This window comes from Dasypus novemcinctus, chromosome 26 (assembly GCF_030445035.2).
Source record: "Dasypus novemcinctus isolate mDasNov1 chromosome 26, mDasNov1.1.hap2, whole genome shotgun sequence".
NCBI classification, from domain to species: domain Eukaryota; kingdom Metazoa; phylum Chordata; class Mammalia; order Cingulata; family Dasypodidae; genus Dasypus; species Dasypus novemcinctus.
Genome location: NC_080698.1, coordinates 50,772,443 through 50,793,454, shown reverse-complemented (window position 1 = coordinate 50,793,454; position 21,012 = coordinate 50,772,443). Strand labels below are relative to the sequence as shown.

Genomic DNA, 21,012 nt, shown 5'->3' with positions numbered 1-21,012 from the left:
CTAAATACCACTGATAGTACACTCTGGATGAATTGTGTGCTTTATTATTATATATCAATAAAATTGATTTGTTTTTTTAAAAAATTAAATTGGAGACCCCAAATTTTCTTCCCATCCCTTTAAGCCATTAACACTGAAAAATCACTCCAAACCTTGCATGGTAAAACGGAGGGCCTTTCCGATATAGCACTGCAAAGAGAAAAAAAAAAAGTCTAATCACGCAAAATCAAGAGTTTGCTTTATTTCTTTATTTTTTCCTTCTCCAATGGGACACAAACACCCAATTATCTGTAAGTGGGTAATCTGCAATATGCCCTGTAGTCTATTTTTAAAACCCAAGCTCTTTTTCCCTGATAGTAAAAGAAATCTGTGGCCAAGACCATAACACTCACTCCCCACTTCTACCCCAACAAGTATGGGTGCGTCTTGCCTTGCTTCTTGTCATATACTCTCCAGGTAAGAGGGTGAAATCATTTCAAGTGTTTGACTTTCATATACTATGGATCAACTGTGGAAATCTGCCCACCAATCAGAGCACCTGTTTTGGACTTCCTACATACAAATATGAACTCTTGCTAAGCCTCTGAGATTTGGGAGTTTATATGTAACTACTGCTAGCATTACCTGGCCTAACACACAGTCTAATCTGTAAGCTCTGAACTGTCCCCTATGCTAAGACACGGGCAGGATAGGTCAAGGGAAAGCTTTGTGTCTCTTGAGGAGATGAGAGAACCTTTTCTTTTTGGACCTATCAATGCTGCAGCTAATCACATTTTCCTTTTGGCTCAGGAAGCTCACAGCCCAACTTGTAGCATGACTTAGGACTCAAAGGACCATGAAAAGGCCCACTGCCCTGTCTTGCTTTTCTAGTCTTTGTTTTCCACAGCTATAATTCCTTTTTATAATTATATTTCTTAATTAAATTGCATTTAAAGTATTTGGCAAGGGAGCTCAAACTCACTGTATAAGGGCAAAAATGTAAATAAATATCTAAAATATTGAAAAGAAACGGAAGCATGGGTCTTCATTTCCTGTCCACTCTCTGCTACTCCTCATTGTGAGACTTTATTTTTATTTTTTGAGGTACTGGAGGCCAGGGAATCAACCTGGGACCTCATATGTGGGAAGCTGGCACTCAACCACTGAGCCACATCGGCTTCCCTGGGTTGTTTTTCAGGAGGCACGGGGAAGCAAACCTTGGACCTCCCATGCAGGAGGCAGGTGCTCAACTGCTTGAGCCACATCTGCTCCCTCACTGTGTGACTTTAGGCACATTAGCAATTTTTCTGAGTCCCAGTTTCCAAAATAACAAAACAAAGACATCAGAGGAAATGAACATCTTTTCTAGCCCTAAAATACCATTTAATCCATGATCAAAAACACAACTTTAATCTAGTATGCATCTGGAATATCACACAGCTTGAAAGCAGCTTACACCCACAAGGTTAGGTCATTTCTGATGACTAATTACAATGGTGGAAAAGCTCAGAAGGTAAGAGCTTGTATGTTGGTATCAGATAGACCCAAGTTCAAGCCTAACCAGTGCCAAGACCATGTGATCATTCTGTGCCTCTATTTCCTTGCTATGAAAAATGGGATAATAATGGATGTGGAAGTCTCGGCACAGTGTCTGGCATATGGTAAGTGCCCAAAAAGAGTTACCTATAATGATAGGGTCTTTGATGATGGCTGTGTGCCCTGAGGAAAAAACGGAAAATATCCCCCAAGCAGCAAGATGAAAGCTTCAGAAGTCTGAGAAATAATGGGCATTAAAAAAAACATTAAGTTTGTTGACAACTGCACTTAAAAGTGCTTACAGGGAAGCAGATGTGGCTCAACCACTTAAGCACCTGCCTACCACATGGGAAGTCCTGGGTTTGGGTCCCAGTGCCTCCTAAAGATGAACAGATGCTGCCTCCCATCACAACGAGCTAGACTCCACCCCCACTGCAACAATCAGAGGTCACAAGCCAGCTGACCAAGGATCCTGCAAGGAATAGATGTGGCTGAGTCTGCTGGGCACTCCCTTCTCAAGAAGGAGGTCCCGGGTTCGGTTCCCAGTCTCTACTGGAGAAGGCGAACAAACAATGAACAGACAGAGGAGAGAACAATTTGGCATTGGGGGCGGGGGGCGGTAAAATAAAAAGAAAAGAGAAAAAAAATAAATCTTAAAAGTCCTTACATGGCTGAGTGTCCTTGTACTCAGGAAATGTAGCTGGAAGTGTCAAGTGTTAGAAGCATGATGCCTGCAACCCATGCTCAAATGTTTAGATAATAGAGAGACAGATACAAAGAATGATATAATAAATATTGCAAAATGCCAAAAGTTGGTAAATCTGGGTATCTGGGTGAGGAGGTATGTTGGAGTTCTATGTTCTGTTTTTGTATTATTTTTGCAACTTTCTTGTTAGTTTGCAGTTACTTCAAAATAAAAATAGAGTTTGAAAGAATGGGAGGTCAGGGTAACACTTCCTTTCAGATGAAAGCCAGATAAGAGATGCAGAAAGAATGACAGAATTAGGAAATGACAGTGTAATAATTCAGTCAATAGGTGTCACTGTTGGGGAAGCAGATATTTACACAGTTTGATAGTATCACTGTACAGATTAAATTGTTAATAACAAAAGGAAAAATGTAATTTTACTACTGACATCTGATGAAGACCATTGCCAAATGATCAAATTTAGTATCACCAATTGCGGGACAACTACCATTACGTACCCCCAATGTGGTACAAGTATACAAGTCACCTCTGAGTTTCCACAAAATGCTGAACTTGAATCTAATCATGAGGCAACAGACCTCTCCACAATGTGGGACATCCAATGACACTCTTCAAAAAAAGTCAATGTCATGAAAAACAAACAAAAGGTAGGATGCTGTTTTAGATAAAAGAGACCAAAGAGACATAAATGATGTGATAAATGAACCATGGCTGGAACCTGTATCAAAATAAGTCAAAACACAAAAGAACTACAAAAGACATTTTTGGGATATGATATTTAGGTGATACTACTGATTAATGTTAATTTTGTGGCATTTTCACTATGCAGGAGAATGCTCCTATTTTTAGAAGCTGCGTGTAGTTGTATTTAAGGATTAGGTGTTGCATGTTTGCAGATGTGAAATACGCTTTTTTTTTTTAAGTTTGACTAGAAAAATAAGCCAAGAAGTGGTTTAGGAGAAAAACCAAAGAGGGAGATGGAAAGAAGACCCATCCCATGTATTCTGTGATGAGCCTGGTGCCACACTGATGACCCTCCCTCGCAGTCTGAACTAGCTCTGGGCTGGACATGACAATGGACAATGAATGTTCCTTTCAGCTCTGGAAATTCTGTGGCTCTTCTGATTTGCACAGAGCTGAGAGATCACACAACCAGACTTAGTCAATGGAAATACAACACTGGAGTGGGGTGGGAAGGAGGCTTAGGAGTAACTAGATCTTTGAGCGGAACCAAATCACATCAACCAAATAAGACAAAAATATAAATCTCAGGCTGGTTTTTAGCTTTTGGCTAGCAACATTAGTTAGGTGTAGTGACACAGTGCATGGGCATACCGCACTGTTCTAACCCTCAGTTTCCTCGGTTATCCAATGAGGCTAATACAACCAGCCTGATAGGGTGTGAGGATGAAATGAGACAAGGGAAGACAAGAACCCAGGCGAGGTACCTGGCTTACCACGCGAGCCGGGCAGCTGCAAAGAATCTGAGTGAGGAGTGTAAGGGAAGCCCCGCCCCCAGCTTCTAATCTGACTTTCAACAGCGGCTGATCAAGATCAACCGGCCTGGCATTGCACTTGATTTGAGAGCCACATCGCTTTTTCCAAGCACTGCCCTGCGATGATATGTGACTGACAAGATCTAGTCAAGGGAAGAGTTTTCTTGATAAGATATGAATTTCATAACAGCCCTTTATCATGGTCATTACCGTTGACAGGAAAAGCGATTGTTAGGGAGACTGTCCTGGGTTTAACCTGTGTTGCCAGTTCTGGGGCACAAGGTGATTAGGTCACTGGCCTCCAAAACAGAAATAATATTTTGAAAAATCAGCAGGCACCACACAGTCACGCCCAGAGGAGAGCTAGCCCTGCTTGTGGACCCGGGCCGAAGCAGGAGAGGTGAAGACTCCTTAGTGCTGCAGCCGGGCCAGCCTCACTCCAGGCTTGAGTCGGAGACCTGGGTCTCCTGTGAATTAATTTAACAAGTGGCCAAAAAGGGATGATATGCCCCAGTGGGGCAGATGCTCTAGGCAGCTGTGAAATAGAAGTTTATTTCTTTCTCTGTTCATCTGTCCATCCGTCCATCCATCCATCCATCTATCCTTAATAAAGCAGTTTAAATTAGAAAAGTTCTCTCTGCTTATCATCCAAAAACATGGCTTGACCACTGAAAACAAAATGTTGCAAGGAAAAGGGGTTTTTGTTGAGTGCCTTCTAGGCGTTCATGATCTCATTTATTTCTCACAGCTGTTTTAAAATGAAGGCCCACGTTATATGATGAGCAAACAGAGAGATTAAGGAACTGGTCTAGGTCACACTGGTAGTAAGAGGTAGAGCCGGCCATGAACCTGAAGAGCCCTCTTTCCATCACCCCCTGCCACCTCTTACTGCATCATGATAGTCTTGTCAACTGGAAAACTTTACTCAAATTTCACCCATCGAATGAGAAAGTTGGGGAAGACCTGCCAAGCATTTACAGGAAGCGGCTGTTCTTATAGGAGCATGGAAAGGAGGACAGGGAGGGAAGCCAACGAAGAAAAACGAAGCAGGCACATCATTTATTTAAATCAGATGGCTTGTGGCCAATACAATTATCTGGAAATCTGGCAAACTCATCTCCAGCTAATTCTGATCACTGGTGTGGTAACTCTAGATTATGCTATCTGTACCTAAAGTCCAGGCATGAAAGGAAACAAAAGAAGCCATTTATTCTGGAGGAACTGTGGTCCTGAACACCTTTCTTTTGTATTGCTGAGCCCATCTGGAGCTTTAACGAGAGCTACAGACTCTTGGCCCAGAAGAATGCACAAATGAACAATCATGACATTTTGTATAATATTTTAGGAGGCTCTGAGGCCCCTTAAAAGGCCACCCTTGATTCCAGGTTGACATCACTGTTTTAGAGGACTTAAAGATTTTAAAGACTGAACTGACTCCCCTTTGGTATTTAAAAAGGCTCAAAACACATCGATTATGGGACAAAGCTTAAAAAACCTCAAACGCCACTGCTTCTTAGGAGGCCTTCTCAAATATCTTGAGTTCTTTGCTGGAGCCTCACAAACAATTCTGAAAAACACCCAGGAAGTGCCCTCACTTGACAGACGTGGACTATCAAAGGAATAATCCTAGTGCTGGAAAGGCGCCCGGAGATCTGTGCCCATGCCCATGCTACTCCCCAGGAGGTGCCTAAATGCCACTTACACAAAGACAACTCCCAGAGCTTTGTTACAGGTCAAGGCTCTCCTGTGCTCTAGCACTGTTTGCCTTTCTCAACATCTCCACTTGACTTGCTTACTATGTCCCAAAGATGAAGCCAAATATTTAGGAATTATCCCTGCTTCCTCTCTTACTCTCGAATCCCAAATCCAAACCTGTCAGTCCATCTTCAAAACATCTTCAGAGTGCCGTCACGTCTCACCACCCCACCGCTGCCATTTCCTGCAACGACGGCTCCCCCACCAGCTTCCCAACTGGCCTCTCTGCTTCCGCCTTTGCCCCATTCAGTCTATTAGCAAGACAGCACGCAGGGGCCCGTTAAATTATGCATCTGAAGCCACGCCTCTGCTCACAACTGTCCCAAGACTCCCATCACAAGAACAGAACCCAAAGTTTTTGCCAGGCCCTACGTGGTCTGGTCCAACTCTCAGACCTCACTTCTATCGCTGACTGCTGGGGCCGCTAAGTTCTAGCTAGCCATGCTGGAACTTGTTGAGCTCGCTCCCACGGGGGGCCTTTGTTCTTGCTGATTGTTTGTCCTGTTCTGCTGCAAACTCTCAGGTGACTTGGCCCCTCACTGTCTTCACATCTGAGCTACAATGTCACCCTAGAGTCTTTTCCACATATTTGTTTGCTTGCCAGTACTGCCCCCTGCCACTCCCTTGTCCAGTCAGCTTTTTTGTGCCTTGTTCACCTCTGTATTCTTGGTACCTAAAACATGCCTGGCCCTTGGAAAACCCCAGCCACGGGCTGCTGAATGAATAGCTCATCTGGTCCAGACTCCTCACTCTAAGCTAGGAAGATTCGGGAGGCACGACTGTGTAGATGTTTCTAAGAGCCTGGGCTTGGGGATTCAAAGCCCAGCTCTGCAAGTTACTGGCCCTGGAAACTGTCACAGACTAATGAGCCATTCTATCCAAACTATAATGTACGTATTAGAATGATGCAGATAGTAAGAGTACCCGTCACAGGAAGCAGGTGTAGCTCAGTGGTTGAGTGTCTGCTTTACATGTATGAGGTCCTGGGTTCAATTCCCAGTACCTCTTAAATACAAACAGACAAACAAACACAGTACTCATCCTGTTACCAGGACTGAGATAATGCCTGTATGACACTTAGTACAATGCTTGGCATATAGTAAGTGCTCAATAAATGACAGCTGTGATTATGACAATTATATGATTCTCTCACTGGTCAGAGGAGGCAACTGAGGCCTTAATCACATGGCTAATGGGACAGCAGGGGGGTTATAACAGCAAGAGAGGAAAAGGCTGATTTGTGGCTGCAAGCTTCTACCCACAGGCTGTTCCCCTAGATTGCCTTTTCTCTTTCTAGAGTCCCCGTCCCACTGCAATGTGGGTTGCATTATGTCCTTCAAAAGGATATGCTGAGGTCCTAACCCCCAATCCTCAGAATGCAGCCCTGTCTGGAAGGAGGGTCACTGCAGATGGAATTAGTCAAATAAAGATGAGGCCATACTGGAGCAGGGCAGTCTCCTAGTCTAGCACGAGAGGAGTCCTCTTGAGAAGAAGGAAATGTGGACACAGGCATGGACAGACCCAGTGGAGAGTACCACGTCACACTGGAGGCGGAGACTCAAGTGCTGCAGCTGCAGGCCAAGGACCGCCAAGGGCTTGTGGTCAATACCAGAAGCTAAGAGGCAGCAAGGAAGGGCTCTCCCCTCCAGCTCAGAGGGAGCACGGCCCTGCCAACACCTGGATTTTGAACTTCCAGCCTTCAGAACCGTGAGACGATACATTCCCATTGTCTTAAGCTGCCACATTTGGGGTACTCTGTTACTGAAGTCTCTAGGAAGCCAAGATACCTCCCCTCCCCTCCCCAAATATCCGACACTCTTATCTAAGTCAGAAGGAAGACATCTTGGAAAAGCCTGGCAACAGCAGAGATAACCAGTTCAGTCTTCACCAGGGGATCTAGCGCAAACCCTGGCTGTCACGCCCCCCAAGCCAGTTACTCACATAAATCTGTTCCGTACTTGAGTCCTACTTTGGGCACCCAGCCCTTGCTTCGAAAGTAATGGTACGCCATGTATGTAGTCCTGAATGTGGGCTGAATGGCAGTGAAAGCTTTCCAGAGTTTCACTATCGTTAAAGGCTCCTAAAGTTGTTAAAAAAGAAGAAAAGGTATTATTATATATTTACTCACTCATCAGTCAATCACTGTAAGTGTGGAGCTGCAGAAGTGAAAAAAACAAGCATGGTATCCGGGGTAGAGGAATTTACTAGAATATTTAACCCATATAGTTAAATACTTAAATATTCAGACTATTTCATTAATGTGGCAGCCACCAGCCACACATGGCTAGTCCAAACTGAGACGTGCTGGAGGTGTCAAATATACAATGAACTGCAGGACTCAGTATGGGGAAAAAACATAAAACATCTTAATAATTTAAAATATGTTGGGTTAAATAAAATACGTAACATATTATTAACACTTTTTTCACAATTCTTTTTTTCGTGTGGCTACCAGAAGACTAAAAATTACACATGTGGCTTACATTTGTTATATTTCTATTGGAAGGCACTGTTCCAGAAGATGCAGAAAAGGCTCACCCAAGAAAGAAATATCTGAGAATGAGAAGGGAGTAGCTAAGGGAAAGGAGAGGGGGAGACCATCGGAGAGGGGGTGCTGGCGGCCCGGGAGATCACTCCAGGCAGGCGCCTGGTGCATGCCGGGCTGTTCCGGTCAGAAGTCCACCCTGGAGGGCAGAGTCTTCCAAACACCTCACAGATCTTGAATAGGTTGCTGCTAAATCAGGCCACATTGAGAGAAGCCAAAGTAAATTTGTGAAAGCTAAAAAATAAAACAAAAACAAAAGGTGCTCTAACTGGCCTTTGAAACTAGAGAATTTGTTATCAGGTGGCAGAAATTAATAGTCCAACTGCTTAAAAGAGAATTTTGTTTCTAAAGCAGGCTTGAAGAAATGGGAATGGTTTGGTTCAGAAAACATTCTGACCTCTCAATACAATGCTTTAAGAAAAAACACAAAACCAACTAGGCCAGATTAGAAAGCCTTTCGCTTTATTTCAGAGCTTAAGAAAAGAATTCTTCAGCTCATTAAGGGTTCAGTCACTCAGTGAGATTTGCTAAGTTTGGCTCTGCCTAAGATTTTAACACCATAAACATAAACTGGAGTTGTTTCTTTGTGTTTTCTTTTCGTTTTTTTGCAGTTGCACTCAAAGCAGGTCTTAAGTGTGGAACAGATTTACATAACTCTGGCTTGGTGGATGTGACAATCAGGGTTTGCATTAGATCCCATGGTGAAGTTTGAACTGGTTACCTCTGCTGTTGCCCAAGAAGGAAACTCCATATATGTGCAGCTTTCTTCAAACCTCCACAAGTAAACACTCAATTCCCCCTCTAACAAGAAGGCAGTATTTCCAAACTGGATAATCCACGTTTTTCAGATGTTGGGTTTTCTATGTCGCAGCTAGAAGGCTTCCAGAATATTCTGACAAATTTGAGCCAAGACCCAGGAGAGGCAGGGTGGGACTCTGAAAGGCCACCATCTGGGAAAATGAGTCATCTGTCAGCCAGACACCCATTCTCAACAACTGGAAGACTCGTGAAAAAGATTGTGATTAGATTTTGACAGATGACAGAATTAGAGACTCCTAAGAACAGAAGAAATAAAGTACACTTTCTCTTCTTTTTTTTTTTTCCTTAAGATTTATTTATTTATTTAATTCCTCCCCTCCCCCGGTTGTCTGTTCTGTGTGTGTTTGCTGCGTCTTGTGTCTTTGTCCACTTCTGCTGCCGTCAGCGGCAAGGGAAGTGTGGGTGGCGCCATTGCTGGGCAGGCTGCGCTTTCTTTCGCGCTGGGCGGCTCTCCTTATGGGTGCACTCCTTGCGCATGGGGCTCCCCTACGCGGGGGACACCCCTGCGTGGCAGGGCACTCCTTGCGCGCATCAGCACTGCGCATGGGCCAGCTCCACACGGGTCAAGGAGGCCCGGGGTTTGAACCGCGGACCTCCCATGTGGTAGACGGACGCCCTAACCACTCGGCCAAGTACCTTCCTCATTTCAGTTTTTTACTATTTGAATTATTTTTGAACAGGTATTATATTACAGGTATATTATATTATACAGGTATTATGTTCACAAGGCTTCAAAAAGCACAAAAAGTGAACAGGTAAAAGCCTCCCTCTCACCTGTGTGCCCAGCTTCTCAGTTCGCCTACCTGGAGGTAAACACTGCTGTCAACTTCTTGTGCCATTTTCTTCTACAGGCAGTGGCTACAGGACATAAGCGTGGGCTTTGGCACCCTGGCAGAGATTCAAATATTAATTCTAACCATACTAGCTGTGTGATCTTGGGCAAGTTACTTAATTTCTCTGAGCCTCAGTTACCTTATCTGCAAAAATCTTACCTGGATGAGGCATACTGCATATAAAGCACCTGTCACACAGACTTTCCTCTAATAGGTGCTAAAGACTGATTGCTCTTATCTTTGTTGTTAATGTTCAGTGCTGTTCTGATGCAGATTTCTTGATTGTTACATATAATAAGAGAGTGCTCTTCTCTTAGTCTCTGGGAATGAAATTCAATCTAAAAGGATCAAAGATGGCTTTTTCCTAAAGAGTCTCAATTCTGGACCTAAAGATAAAACTTTTAGAGAAATCATTCCATTTCTGTTTTATTCAGTGGAAGTAGACAGATTTGTATTAAAGCTGTGTAGGGATCAATACAAGATTACTTTGTTTTTTTAAAAAGATTTTACTAATTCCGGCTCCCTGTACCTCATGTTTGCACTCACCGTCTGGTCTGTATCTATTCGTTGTATACTCATCTTCTTTTTTAGGAGGTACAGGGAACAGAATCTGGGACCTCCCACATGGCAGGCAGGAGCCCAATTGCTTGAGCCACATCTGCTTCCCAATATTACCTTTTTTTAAAAAAAGACTTATTTATTTCCCCCTCACCCCCACGTTATTTTTGTGCTCGCTATCTGCTCTCTGTGCCCATTTGCTGTGTGTTCTTCTGTGTCTGCTTGTCTTTTCTTTAGGCAGCACTGGGAACCGATCCTGGGACCTTCCAGAGTGGAAAAGAGGCACTTGATCTCTTGTACCACTCCAGCTCCCTGGTCTGTTGCATCTCTTATTGTCTCTCCTCTGTGTCCCTTTTTGTTGCGTCATCTTGCTGCGCCAGCTTTCTGTGCGGGTCAGCACTCCTGAGTGGGTCAGCACTCCTCTGTGTCTCTTTTTGTTGCGTCATCTTGCTGCGCCAGCTTTCTGTGCGGGTCAGCACTCCTGAGCGGGCCAGCACTCAGTGTGGGCCACCTATCTGCTCAGGTCAACTTGCCACGCAGGCCAGCTTGCCCTCACCAGGGGGCCCCGGGAATCGAACCCTGGACCTCCTATGTGGTAGACAGGAGCCCAATCGTTTGATCCACATCCACTTCCCCAAGATTACCTTTAACATCAGGAGAATGCTAAATGGATTGTGTCTAGATAAAACTGCTTACCTCCTCATAATAAATACTCAGACATCCCAGAGCATAGACCAGGAAGAATGCCTAAAAACAGAGAAAGGAGAAATGCTCATCAGAAACAGTTGCACATTCTTGAGCAATTATTTTACAGACTGATCTCTTTTCACCTGAAATACAGAAATCATCAAAATGGTCACATATTTTTAACATTCAAATCTTAAGGATTTAAAAAAAAATCTCAGAAAAACTAAGTATCACAAACTGCTTTAAATCAGTGAAAAAGACAGCAAACATATATCTGTATGGATTTTTTTCCATAATGTATTTCTCTTTCCTTAAAAAGCCACACAGCTTAACTGAAGAATGCCATAAATAACAGCAACAACAAAAACCTCTGCTCACTGGATTTTCCTGTAATTCAGCTGAGGATTAATTAATTGAGAAAAATATACGTAGAAAGGGATGGGTGAAAAGCAGTGTGGATTTTGCTTGCGTAACAAAATGTGAGTTTCTCAGTTATCCGTAATTTTATAGTCAGCAACTCCTACATTGACGACTTTATACAGTGAAATGTTTTGCTTGTATGGGGAGAGGCAGGAGGAATGGCAAAGAAAGTTGCCCTCGTTGAATAATAGCGTGCTTAAACAGAAGAGCTTTCTTTTTTTTTTTTTTTTAAGATTTATTTATTTATTTAATTTCCCCCCCTCCCCTTGTTGTCTGTTCTTGGTGTCTATTTGCCGCGTCTTGTTTCTTTGTCCGCTTCTGTTGTCGTCAGCGGCACAGGAAGTGTGGGCGGTGCCATTCCTCGGCAGGCTGCACTTTCTTTCACGCTGGGCGGCTCTCCTCACGGGCGCACTGCTTGCGCGTGGGGCTTCCCCACGCCGGGGACACCCTTGCGTGGCACGGCACTCCTTGCGCGTATCAGCACTGCGCATGGCCAGCTCTACACGGGTCAAGGAGGCCCGGGGTTTGAACCGCGGGCCTCCCATGTGGTAGACGGATGCCCTAACCACTGGGCCAAAGTCCGTTTCCCAAACAGAAGAGCTTTCTGACAACGCTCTAACACCAAGCTCAGAGCCACTTATTTGCAACACCTGTATGGGGTTGCTCGGAACCTCTGCACACACCCAAATGTTCGCCACATGCCTGGTCTTGAGGGGGGAGGGACTGAATGGTAGCTGCTAGTGACACCGGGCTACTTTCCTTTTCAAAAGCAGCTATTCTGTTCTTGCTATCACTTCTGCTGCCACCAAGCACAGCGGAGGAGGTATCCTTTGTGCAATGTGGCAACAGAAACGCAGTCCCCTCCCGATGGCGGAGTGCTGACTGACAGAACCTGCTCAGGCTTGCTTCCTCGCCTCACCCTGCCTGCATCGCTGCACAAGGGGGACCCGAGGACGGGAGGATGCACGAGAGCATGAGCTCTACAGGAGCTGGGGACTTCCAGTAGCTACAAGGTCCTGTGAAGGAGACATCTTGGCCATCTCTCAGGAATCACCCAAATCCTCCCCAGGATCGCTCTCTGCCTGGCTAGCTCACGAGGGTTCTCTGGAGAGCAGTTTTCCCAAGTGTGATCCGGGGTCCCCCGGAGCCCCCAAGTCTGCTGCAGGAGGCCTCAAGGTCAAAACTGCCTTTTTCAGGCTCATTCTCTCCAGAGGAAATAGGATGTATGCTGTCACAACAGAATGAATACAGCAGCAGATGGGAGAGGTCAGCTGACTCCTCTAAAGCCAGACTTGACTTTAAAAGAGATTTGCAAAAATGGAAAACAATGCCACTCTCCTCACTGATTTTTTGTTTTGAAAACTATAGTTTCATAAAAACATTTATGTTAATGCATAATGGGACTTAGCATTGTTATTTTTAAACGAGTTAATATTTAAAATTTTCTCAGTTATATTTATAATATAGGAAGTATCAATAGATATAATCCATACAAAAATGCTCTTTGGGGCTCCCAATAATTTTCAAGACAGTAACAGGGTCCTGAGATCAAAATGTTTGACCACCATGACTTTAGTTTTACCTGACTCGCAGTCTAGAGTTTCTGTGAAGATGCAGGCGGTTGGTCAGCCGCCGGCCCCACTGCTCACCGCCTCCACCCCAGGCCAAGCCGCTCGTCCCGCCTGGACTTCTGCAAAGGCCTCGCTGCTCCGCGCCCTCCACAGTGCAGAGCACGAGAGCCATCAGCTTAACATGGTAAGAGCAAGCTGCTCCCTGGCTCAACTCCTCCCAAGTGCTTTCACTGCTTAGAATAAAGTCCAAATTGCCCATAGGCCCCTGTGTGGTCAGACCTTCACTCTGTCATTCTGGCTGCCCTTGTGTACCTTGAACACACTAGGTGGGCTCCTACCTTTGCCCCTGCAACTGCTACCCCCACAATCTGGAAGCTCTGCCCCAGAACCAAAGGTCCGTCCTCAGAGAGCGCTTCCCTGGCCACCCAGCTAAGGAAACCCCCGTCCTAATCATCTTCTTCAGAGCACTTAGCTCTGTCTGAAAATATCATCCTTACTCGTGTCTCTCCAACTACCATGTAAATTCTGTGAGAGCACAAACTTTGTGTCTGCCTGTTCTCTCGGCCTGGAAGGGGGTCGAGCACAGGTGGGCACACAAATCCTGAGATGAAGCAATAGTGGAACCAGCCCCCTGCTCCTGCCCGAGGCTGAGCCACCCTCGGGCGGGTCTGTGCACCTAGTGCTTCCAGTTCATTTCTCCTAGGTTTGGACACCTGTGCCCTACTTCCCCTGTCAGCTAGTGTGGACAGCCCTGCCCGGTGCCCTACCACTTTGTTTTCACCTTTCCTCTTCCTGTCACCTTCTACTTATTAATACAGAATCCCATTGGTTTTTGGATGGACTATAGACAGTACCCAAAAGGGGCAGTGGAAAAGACAAAGTTGTTTCCTTAAGTGGTCAAGCCCTTCTCTGCCTTCTCTTTCTCACATTTGGCACTCCTTTGTTCAGACAGTACAGGACAAAGAAGGAGTGCTGGGATCGACAGTCCTAGGTGCAAATCTTCCTTCTTAGCCAGGGCCTTGGAAGATCACTTAAACTCTCTGTGCCTTGCGTATAAAATGAGGATGATAATGCCTTCTTGGATACTTTGAAGATTTAATGAGATATGTTCTGCAAAGCACCTGGATGCTCTATTTTAAACTTTAGTTTCCCTCCCTTTCTAAGAGTCATTTATATAGATACTGCAGCCTGGAAAAGTTCAACCCTGGCCTAGCAAGAGATTCCTTGCTGATATCTGATAAGATACAAGTTCTTCGGAGAATGACCAACTCCTTTCCATCATCAGCAAATATACATTTTCCTCTAAGAACTAAAGAAACCAATGCCTCATTTTTATTCACTTTCACTATGATGAACTTTATGAATTAAAGCAAACATCCTTTAGGCATTTATCACAGATGGCTAGGATCTTAATTCAATGGAGTTGGTTTTACTTAGAATTAAATAACCAGTAGATTGAGGAGGTCTGTGGAGGTTGGTAATTATGTCCCCTGAGGTTTCATTCATAAATTTTACTTTTATAGTTCTAATAAGATGGAAGAGAAGTTTAATGATTTTTTTTAATGTCAACTCTCTAAATCTAGTTAGGAAACAGAGCATTATAATGGAAAAACAGGGTTCAGTAACAAATCTCCAAGACACAATGGAGCAAATTAGCTCACTGGCACCGTAATCTAATTATCCCCAAGATGAACACTGACAGAGCGTAAACATTAGATTATCATTGAGTCTGATTTACAAAGGGTATGGGTTTGAATGTCACTGACTAAAAGGAGAGGTAATGAAGATGTAGAATGTGGAAGGTGATATCTGGTAAGCCTGAATAAAAGCTCCTGGTGCCCAAGCAGAGGAAAAAAAAAGTACATCTGCATATGTTTGAGCTAGTCACTGGGGATGAACACAAGATTCTACTGTTCAAGTAGAAGATATATTTTATGATCATTATAAACAATTTGGAGAAAGACTGTCCATGTGTTACTAGGGAGTGAATTAAGGTGGAATTGAGCACCTATTATATGTGCCAGGAACTGTGCTGGATGCTGTATGATTACACGTTACTGTTTATATTAAGGCAATTGTAACATCTGATAAAAAAACTGTGGGCTTTCACTGTACCTGGAATAAAGTCCAATTTGCTACAAGCTTCCCATCACCCACTACTTGGTAATACAAAATATAGACCATCGATATTAAATTAAAGCAAAAATGCAGAATTCTTTCCCAAAAGTGGTTTTCTGTGAACATTAGTCCTCTCTTAGCATAATCATACCTTTCTGCAAACTACCCACAAACCAAATTCCATTGAAGGTCATTTTAAAATTACAGGAGATGTGTCCATTTGAAGACATCTGCCATTTTGTTTCAAGGAAGCACGCAGAACCACAGTGGGAAGTAAAGCTATGCTTTGATTCCATTCAGGAAAACAACCACACTTCTAGGTATTTACCCAAAAGAATAGAAAGCAGGAATCGAACAGATATTTGCACACTGAGGTTCACAGAGGCATTATTCACAACTGCCCAAAGATGGAAGCAACCCAAGTGTCCATCAATGGAAGAATGGACCCAAAAAATGCGGTATATGCACACAATAGAATATTATTCAGTTGTAAAAAGAAATGAAGCTATGATACATGCTACAACATATGACATGGATGAAACCTAAGGACATCATGTTGAGTCAAATAAGCCAGACACACAAGGACAAATATTGTAAGAGCTCATTGATACGTGAAATAATTAGAATATGCAAATATATAGAATCAGAAATTAGGATACAGGTCACTAGGGACTGGGGTGGAGAATGGGGAGTTAATGCTTAATGGGTACAGAATTTGTTTGGGATGATGGAAAAGTTTTGATAATGGATAGTGGTGATGGAAGCATAACACTGTGATTGTGATTTAATAGCACTGAATTATATATCTGAAAGTAGTTAAAATAATTTTAGGTTGTATATATGTTACCAGAATATAACTGTACAGCACAAAGAGTGAACCCTAATGTAAACTATGGACTATAGTTAATAAGATTATAATGAAAAAAAAAAACCTTTTAAATAAAGGAGGATAAAAATATATACACAGCTTAGAATTAGTGAAATAAAAACTGAGGAGTGAGATTTAGGCACGTCTACCTTGGAAGCTGCCTAAGGCGACTGTGATATGGTGGGGATCACCCAACAAATGCAAGAGGCGGCAGCTCCATATACGGTGCCACCCCGGCCTTTGGAGAACAGGACAGCGAGGGCCCCGAGATCGAGAGCTGAATGTTCATGTGGCACAAACATACCTCTTCCAGGCTGAGCTGCAAATACTCAAAGATCCTATACGGATTTCTTCTGCAAGTCAGTCTCTTCCTTTCAACCAACTAAAGAGAAGGAAATAAAATCATACATGCTCAGAACACACGGAAATATTATGTCATAAGGCAGAGACAGCATTTTTAAATGTCTTGGGAAGCGGACTTGGCCCAGTGGTTAGGGCGTCTGTCTACCACATGGGAGGTCCGCAGTTCAAACCCCAGGCCTCCTTGACCCGTGTGCAGCTGGCCCATGGGCAGTGCTGACGCGCACAAGGAGTGCTGTGCCACGGTAGGGGAGCCCCACGCACAAGGAGGGCACCTCATAAGGAGAGCCGCCCAGCGCGAAAGAAAGTGCAGCCTGCCCAAGAATGGCGCCGCACACACGGAGAATTGATGCAGCAAGATGATGCAGCAAAAAAAAGAAACAGATTCCCGAGTTGCTGACAAAAACAGAAGTGGACAAAAAGAACACGCAGCAAATGGACAAAGAGAACAGACAACTGGGGCGGGGGGAAGAGGAGAGAAATAAATAAAAATAAAATCTTAAAAAAATAAAATAAAATGAATGTCTGCTTTATAAATTTGAAGATCTGCATGCTGTTGGATGAATATTGTACAAAAAATGAATTTTAAATATCTAGAAAGAAAAGGGAGTTTTGCTTTGCCTTACTCTTAACTACTACTTGGATCCTCCCACACGGGCATACTCAAGATTATGTGTAATTACACTGCATTTCCTTTTCTCCCAAACATGGGAGATAGCATTATTGAACCTGCCTTTCTTAATATCTTTTTCAAAATAAGTCATTCACTGAGGTTTTGGTTGGAAGAGTCTTTGTGACAGATGTGCCTCCAGGCTGCACGGGGCCTAGGGCCTCCAGGCTCCCTGGAGCTTGTGCAGTGCGGTGGTCCCCACGGCTGCCAACACACCCTGGGGGCCGGCTACCGGCCCCTACGAAAGAACATCCCGGCTCACCAACATCTCAGTGGGGCCTGGAAGAGATGGTTTTGGAGGAAATGACTGTTTTCTTGAACTTACTTCCTCCCCTGGTGCCTCTTCTGTCCTGCTCCCGCTGCTAACTTCTTCCTCCACGAGCACACACTCGTGGTCGAGACCTCTCTCTCTGGCAGCAATGAGACCCGCTCGGTGGCTACTGTCCTCCGGCTGGGTCCCATCACGGTGGCCGCACTGGCCGTGGAGTGGAGGGGCGGTGTCCCCTGCCACGTGCTCATCGAAGCCCTCTGTGGCTGGTGGCTCACTCCCGGAGCTCTCCTGTGGGCAGGTCGACTGCTTGCATACGTCCTCCGCATCCTCTGACTTTCCTGGGTCTCCGTTCGGCTTAGAAAGCCTCTCTTCCATTTTGGGATCCATCTCAGAGTTCAGCACGCGGGCCCCTTCATTCCCTTTCAGACAAGGGTGCTCCAGGGGTTTTGTGTAGTCCTCGAGGATTCTGTGCACGGCGCTTTCATCCTGACCCTGTCGGCACATGAGCTTTGCAGCCCATTCTACGCCGCGCTGATATCTGAGGAAGGGAGATACTTTTAGTAACGACACAAGTATTTCAAAATTTCAAAGATAATGGACAGCAAAAACTAAGCATGTGAGAAAGACTGAAGGGAATATGCCAAATAGTCACAATGCCAAGTCTGTGCCACTTTGTTATAGGAAATGAAATTCAATGAAAATCGATGTAAAATTAAAGACAGGAATCTTGCGAAAGCTGGAGGATTGACAAAGTTGATGAAAGTAATCAAATTACATGCAAAGCAACTAAAAAATAAGAACCTGGCAGAGTTAGACTAGCAAAGAATTGAAGAGAAAACCAACTAAGGAGATGGTAATAGAAGGCTCTTCAAAAGTGTTGAGGAAGCAGATGTGGCTCAAGTGGTTGAGCTCCCACCTCCCACATGGGAGGTCCCGGGTTCAGTTCCCGGTGCCTCCTGAGAATGAAAACGAACAACAAGTGAAACAAATGAAAAACCAACTCAGGGAAGTGGTTCAGTGGTTGAGTGCTAGCTTCCCACTTATAAGGTCCTGGGTTCAATCCCCAACCCCCAGTACCTCAAAAAAAAAAAAAGTGTTGAGAAAGGAGGAAGCAAGAATGTTTGGCTGGAAATGGAATTTATTTTACAATGTCTGTTCACTACTGAATATTTCATATTAAAACGTTTGCTTTTCAACATAACCCTGTAATGAATACTCGGATAACAAAGACTGCCAGTATTAGGTTTGATAAATAATGCATAAGAGTATCCATCAAAAACTGTTAAAGTGTAACACCTGAGTGCTTCAGCTAGTTGGACACCTCTCTTATCCAGAGCCTCTCATAGACACACTGGCTTGACGGCAATTTGTCTTCACTCCTGGCTTGATCGGATGCATTTCTGACCAGCGGCTTTTGCTCAGTTTCTGAATCCTAGTTTCTGTTGCAGCAACCTGCCTATCCTGGAATTGGGGCTCTGTCCCCCCCACAGGCTAGAATCCTGGGGCTGCCCCGCTGTGTAGGGTCTAGAGCTGGAGCAGCCCTTGAGCGCTCCCTGGCCGCTGTCCACCAGCTCCTCCTCTGGTGGTAATCGGGCTCTATCTAAGAGGGAGCTGTTGGATTCTGCCAGTAAGCGCCTGCAGCAAGACAAAAAATCACTGTGGACTTGAGTGTTGTAGAAGGCTTCAGGGAAGAGTGGAGACTTGGGCCGCAGCTCAGGGACAAGGGGGATCTGGACGGCTGAACATCGAGTCAACAAAACCTTCCCGAGGGGCCACTCAGTGTTGGGTGCAGAGGTGAGCAAGGCGGGCGCTGGCTCTCAAAAAGGAAGACCAAAGGTGTGGCAGGTGTCAGCGCAGGGGCAGTGGGGGTTGAGGAGCAACAGCACGGAAGGAGGTGGCGAGGGCGAGGACCCTAGAAGAGCTGACGCTAGAGCGGGAATCAGCCAGCGTGTGTGTGAGTTTCAGGAAAAGGGAACAGCATCGAGAAAAGCCGGGAGGAAGGGATCATCACTGCCCCGAGGGGAGGGGGGGTGTGTAGCGAGGATTTCTTTCCCTGGGCCTCTGCGAAAGCCTCTTTCTCTGAACCTGGAGAGCGGGAGAAGGGGGCAGGGCCACTGAGAGACTCAGAGACCAGCACGCCAGTTGTAATTCTAAGTTTAAACATCCCAGGACTTACAAACATACATAGTACAGGACCATTATTCGTATTTTGGAAGGAATTAAGTTGGCAAAGGATTTAGTTCAGGAGTATTTTTTTTAAATATAAGCTCAGTTGCATTTAAAATATGATCTGATCCACATTAAATTCAGATATAATTTTCAAGGACACTTCTATAGTCCAAAAAAAGGAAAAAACAAAACTGCAACTGATGAGGACTGTCCCATGGGAAAACGCCACCTAAAAACAGGTTTGTAAACCAGAATTTTCATCAAAGCTCAAGTTTATCAGACTTACTTCTTTGAAGTGATTATAGGCATGTTTGTCTTCACATCTGTAACAACAAAGAAGTTCTATTAGCTGAGACAAATTTTCCTTAAGGGGTGATAAACACTGAACATCTAGAGAAGGCCAAAGGAATTTCAAGTCACAAAACCATGCATCTAGAAGGCTCATTTTATGGAAGGGCTTGTTTTGGATGCGGGCTGGGAGCTCTGGGTTCTGGTTCTGGCTCTGGGCACCCAGTGGGAAGTCTTTCCACACACAGTGTTGACTGGGTCATCCAAAGGTTAGAGTTTTAGTCCTGATCCTTTCTAACTCTGCCTCTGGGCAGGACATTTCTCCATTCCCAAACTCAGTCTCTCTGATGGTTCAAAATTTTAACAGATGATGTTCCAGCCTTAAAACCCTACAATCTCCTCAGGAACTTATCATGTTTTCCCAGTGTCACGACCTTCTTCCTGTATGTGCCACACAGGCAAAATCCCTGGAGGTACTCATTCATTATAGTTCATTATAGCCTAGCTGGGGAGACAGACCAGAAACAAATGATTCTAACCCACGATGATCTATGACCAACTACAGTATTATAAAGGGATTGGTTAACTCTACCTGGAAAGGTTAGGGAAAAAACACAAAGAAGGGAAATTGAGTTGGGCTTTGAGGAATGAATAGGAGTTCACTGGGTAGACAAGGGGGAAATGGGCAACCTGTGCAGTAGAAATCATGTGCAGAGGCAGAGGGACAACAAATGCATGGCACATTTACAGAATGGCAAGTAGCGCCAGGTGGCTAAAGCAGAGAGGGAGAAGAGAGTGGTTAGAAATGACGGTGGAAGAGTAGCTGAAGCCAGATTTTGAAGAACCTCTAGAAAGGGACACTTGAAATTTAGTTCTTTAAGGCAGCCCACAACCTTGATTTCTGATTCTTTTCCTTCAAATCTTTAGTGACTTTTAAATTGCGTTATGATATAGATCAGGAAAGATTCTCAGTTGTTAAGATTATTACACTATTTGAAAAATTCCTTATTTTTTGGCAAAATATTATTAAAGCTGGGTAATGTGTACAGACAGGTAGGTTCATTACATGATTTGTTCTTCCTCCCCCACCCCCTCGTCTTTTAAAATGTTTTACTATGGAAAATTTCAAACATACATAGAAGTAGAGAGAATGGTATAATAAAACCTCACATACCCATTGCTTGGCTTCAACAATTAAGTTGAATCCTGCTTTACCTCTAATTCCACTCTTTCCCATGGGCCCCAAATTATTTTGAAACAGACCTCTGATATCCTATCATTTCATGTCTAAATATTTTGGTTTGTATGTCTATAAGAACTTTTTAAATTATAAACTGTTCTTATTAGACAAGCTGTTTAG

The 21,012-nt window shown here is 44.2% G+C and overlaps 1 protein-coding gene and 1 long non-coding RNA gene across 3 annotated transcripts in view; one reads left to right on the top strand and one right to left on the bottom strand.

The window, feature by feature from the left end:
• TSEN2 (tRNA splicing endonuclease subunit 2) overlaps positions 1-21,012 on the bottom strand; it is a 42,767-nt gene that overhangs the window by 7,476 nt on the left and 14,279 nt on the right. For both annotated transcript variants that reach the window (XM_004456118.2, XM_004456119.2), the window contains exons 4-9: positions 19,651-19,687; positions 17,250-17,733; positions 16,199-16,276; positions 10,927-10,977; positions 7,417-7,555; positions 153-189 (exon numbers count right to left, since the gene is read on the bottom strand). In XM_004456118.2, coding sequence (XP_004456175.1) covers positions 153-189; positions 7,417-7,555; positions 10,927-10,977; positions 16,199-16,276; positions 17,250-17,733; positions 19,651-19,687 — 826 coding nt within the window. The remainder of the gene's footprint in view (positions 1-152; positions 190-7,416; positions 7,556-10,926; positions 10,978-16,198; positions 16,277-17,249; positions 17,734-19,650; positions 19,688-21,012) is intronic.
• On the top strand, positions 7,082-9,128 carry LOC139437656 (uncharacterized). Its single transcript, XR_011647559.1, has 2 exons — positions 7,082-7,182; positions 8,632-9,128. It is a non-coding gene; the product is annotated as an uncharacterized lncRNA (long non-coding RNA).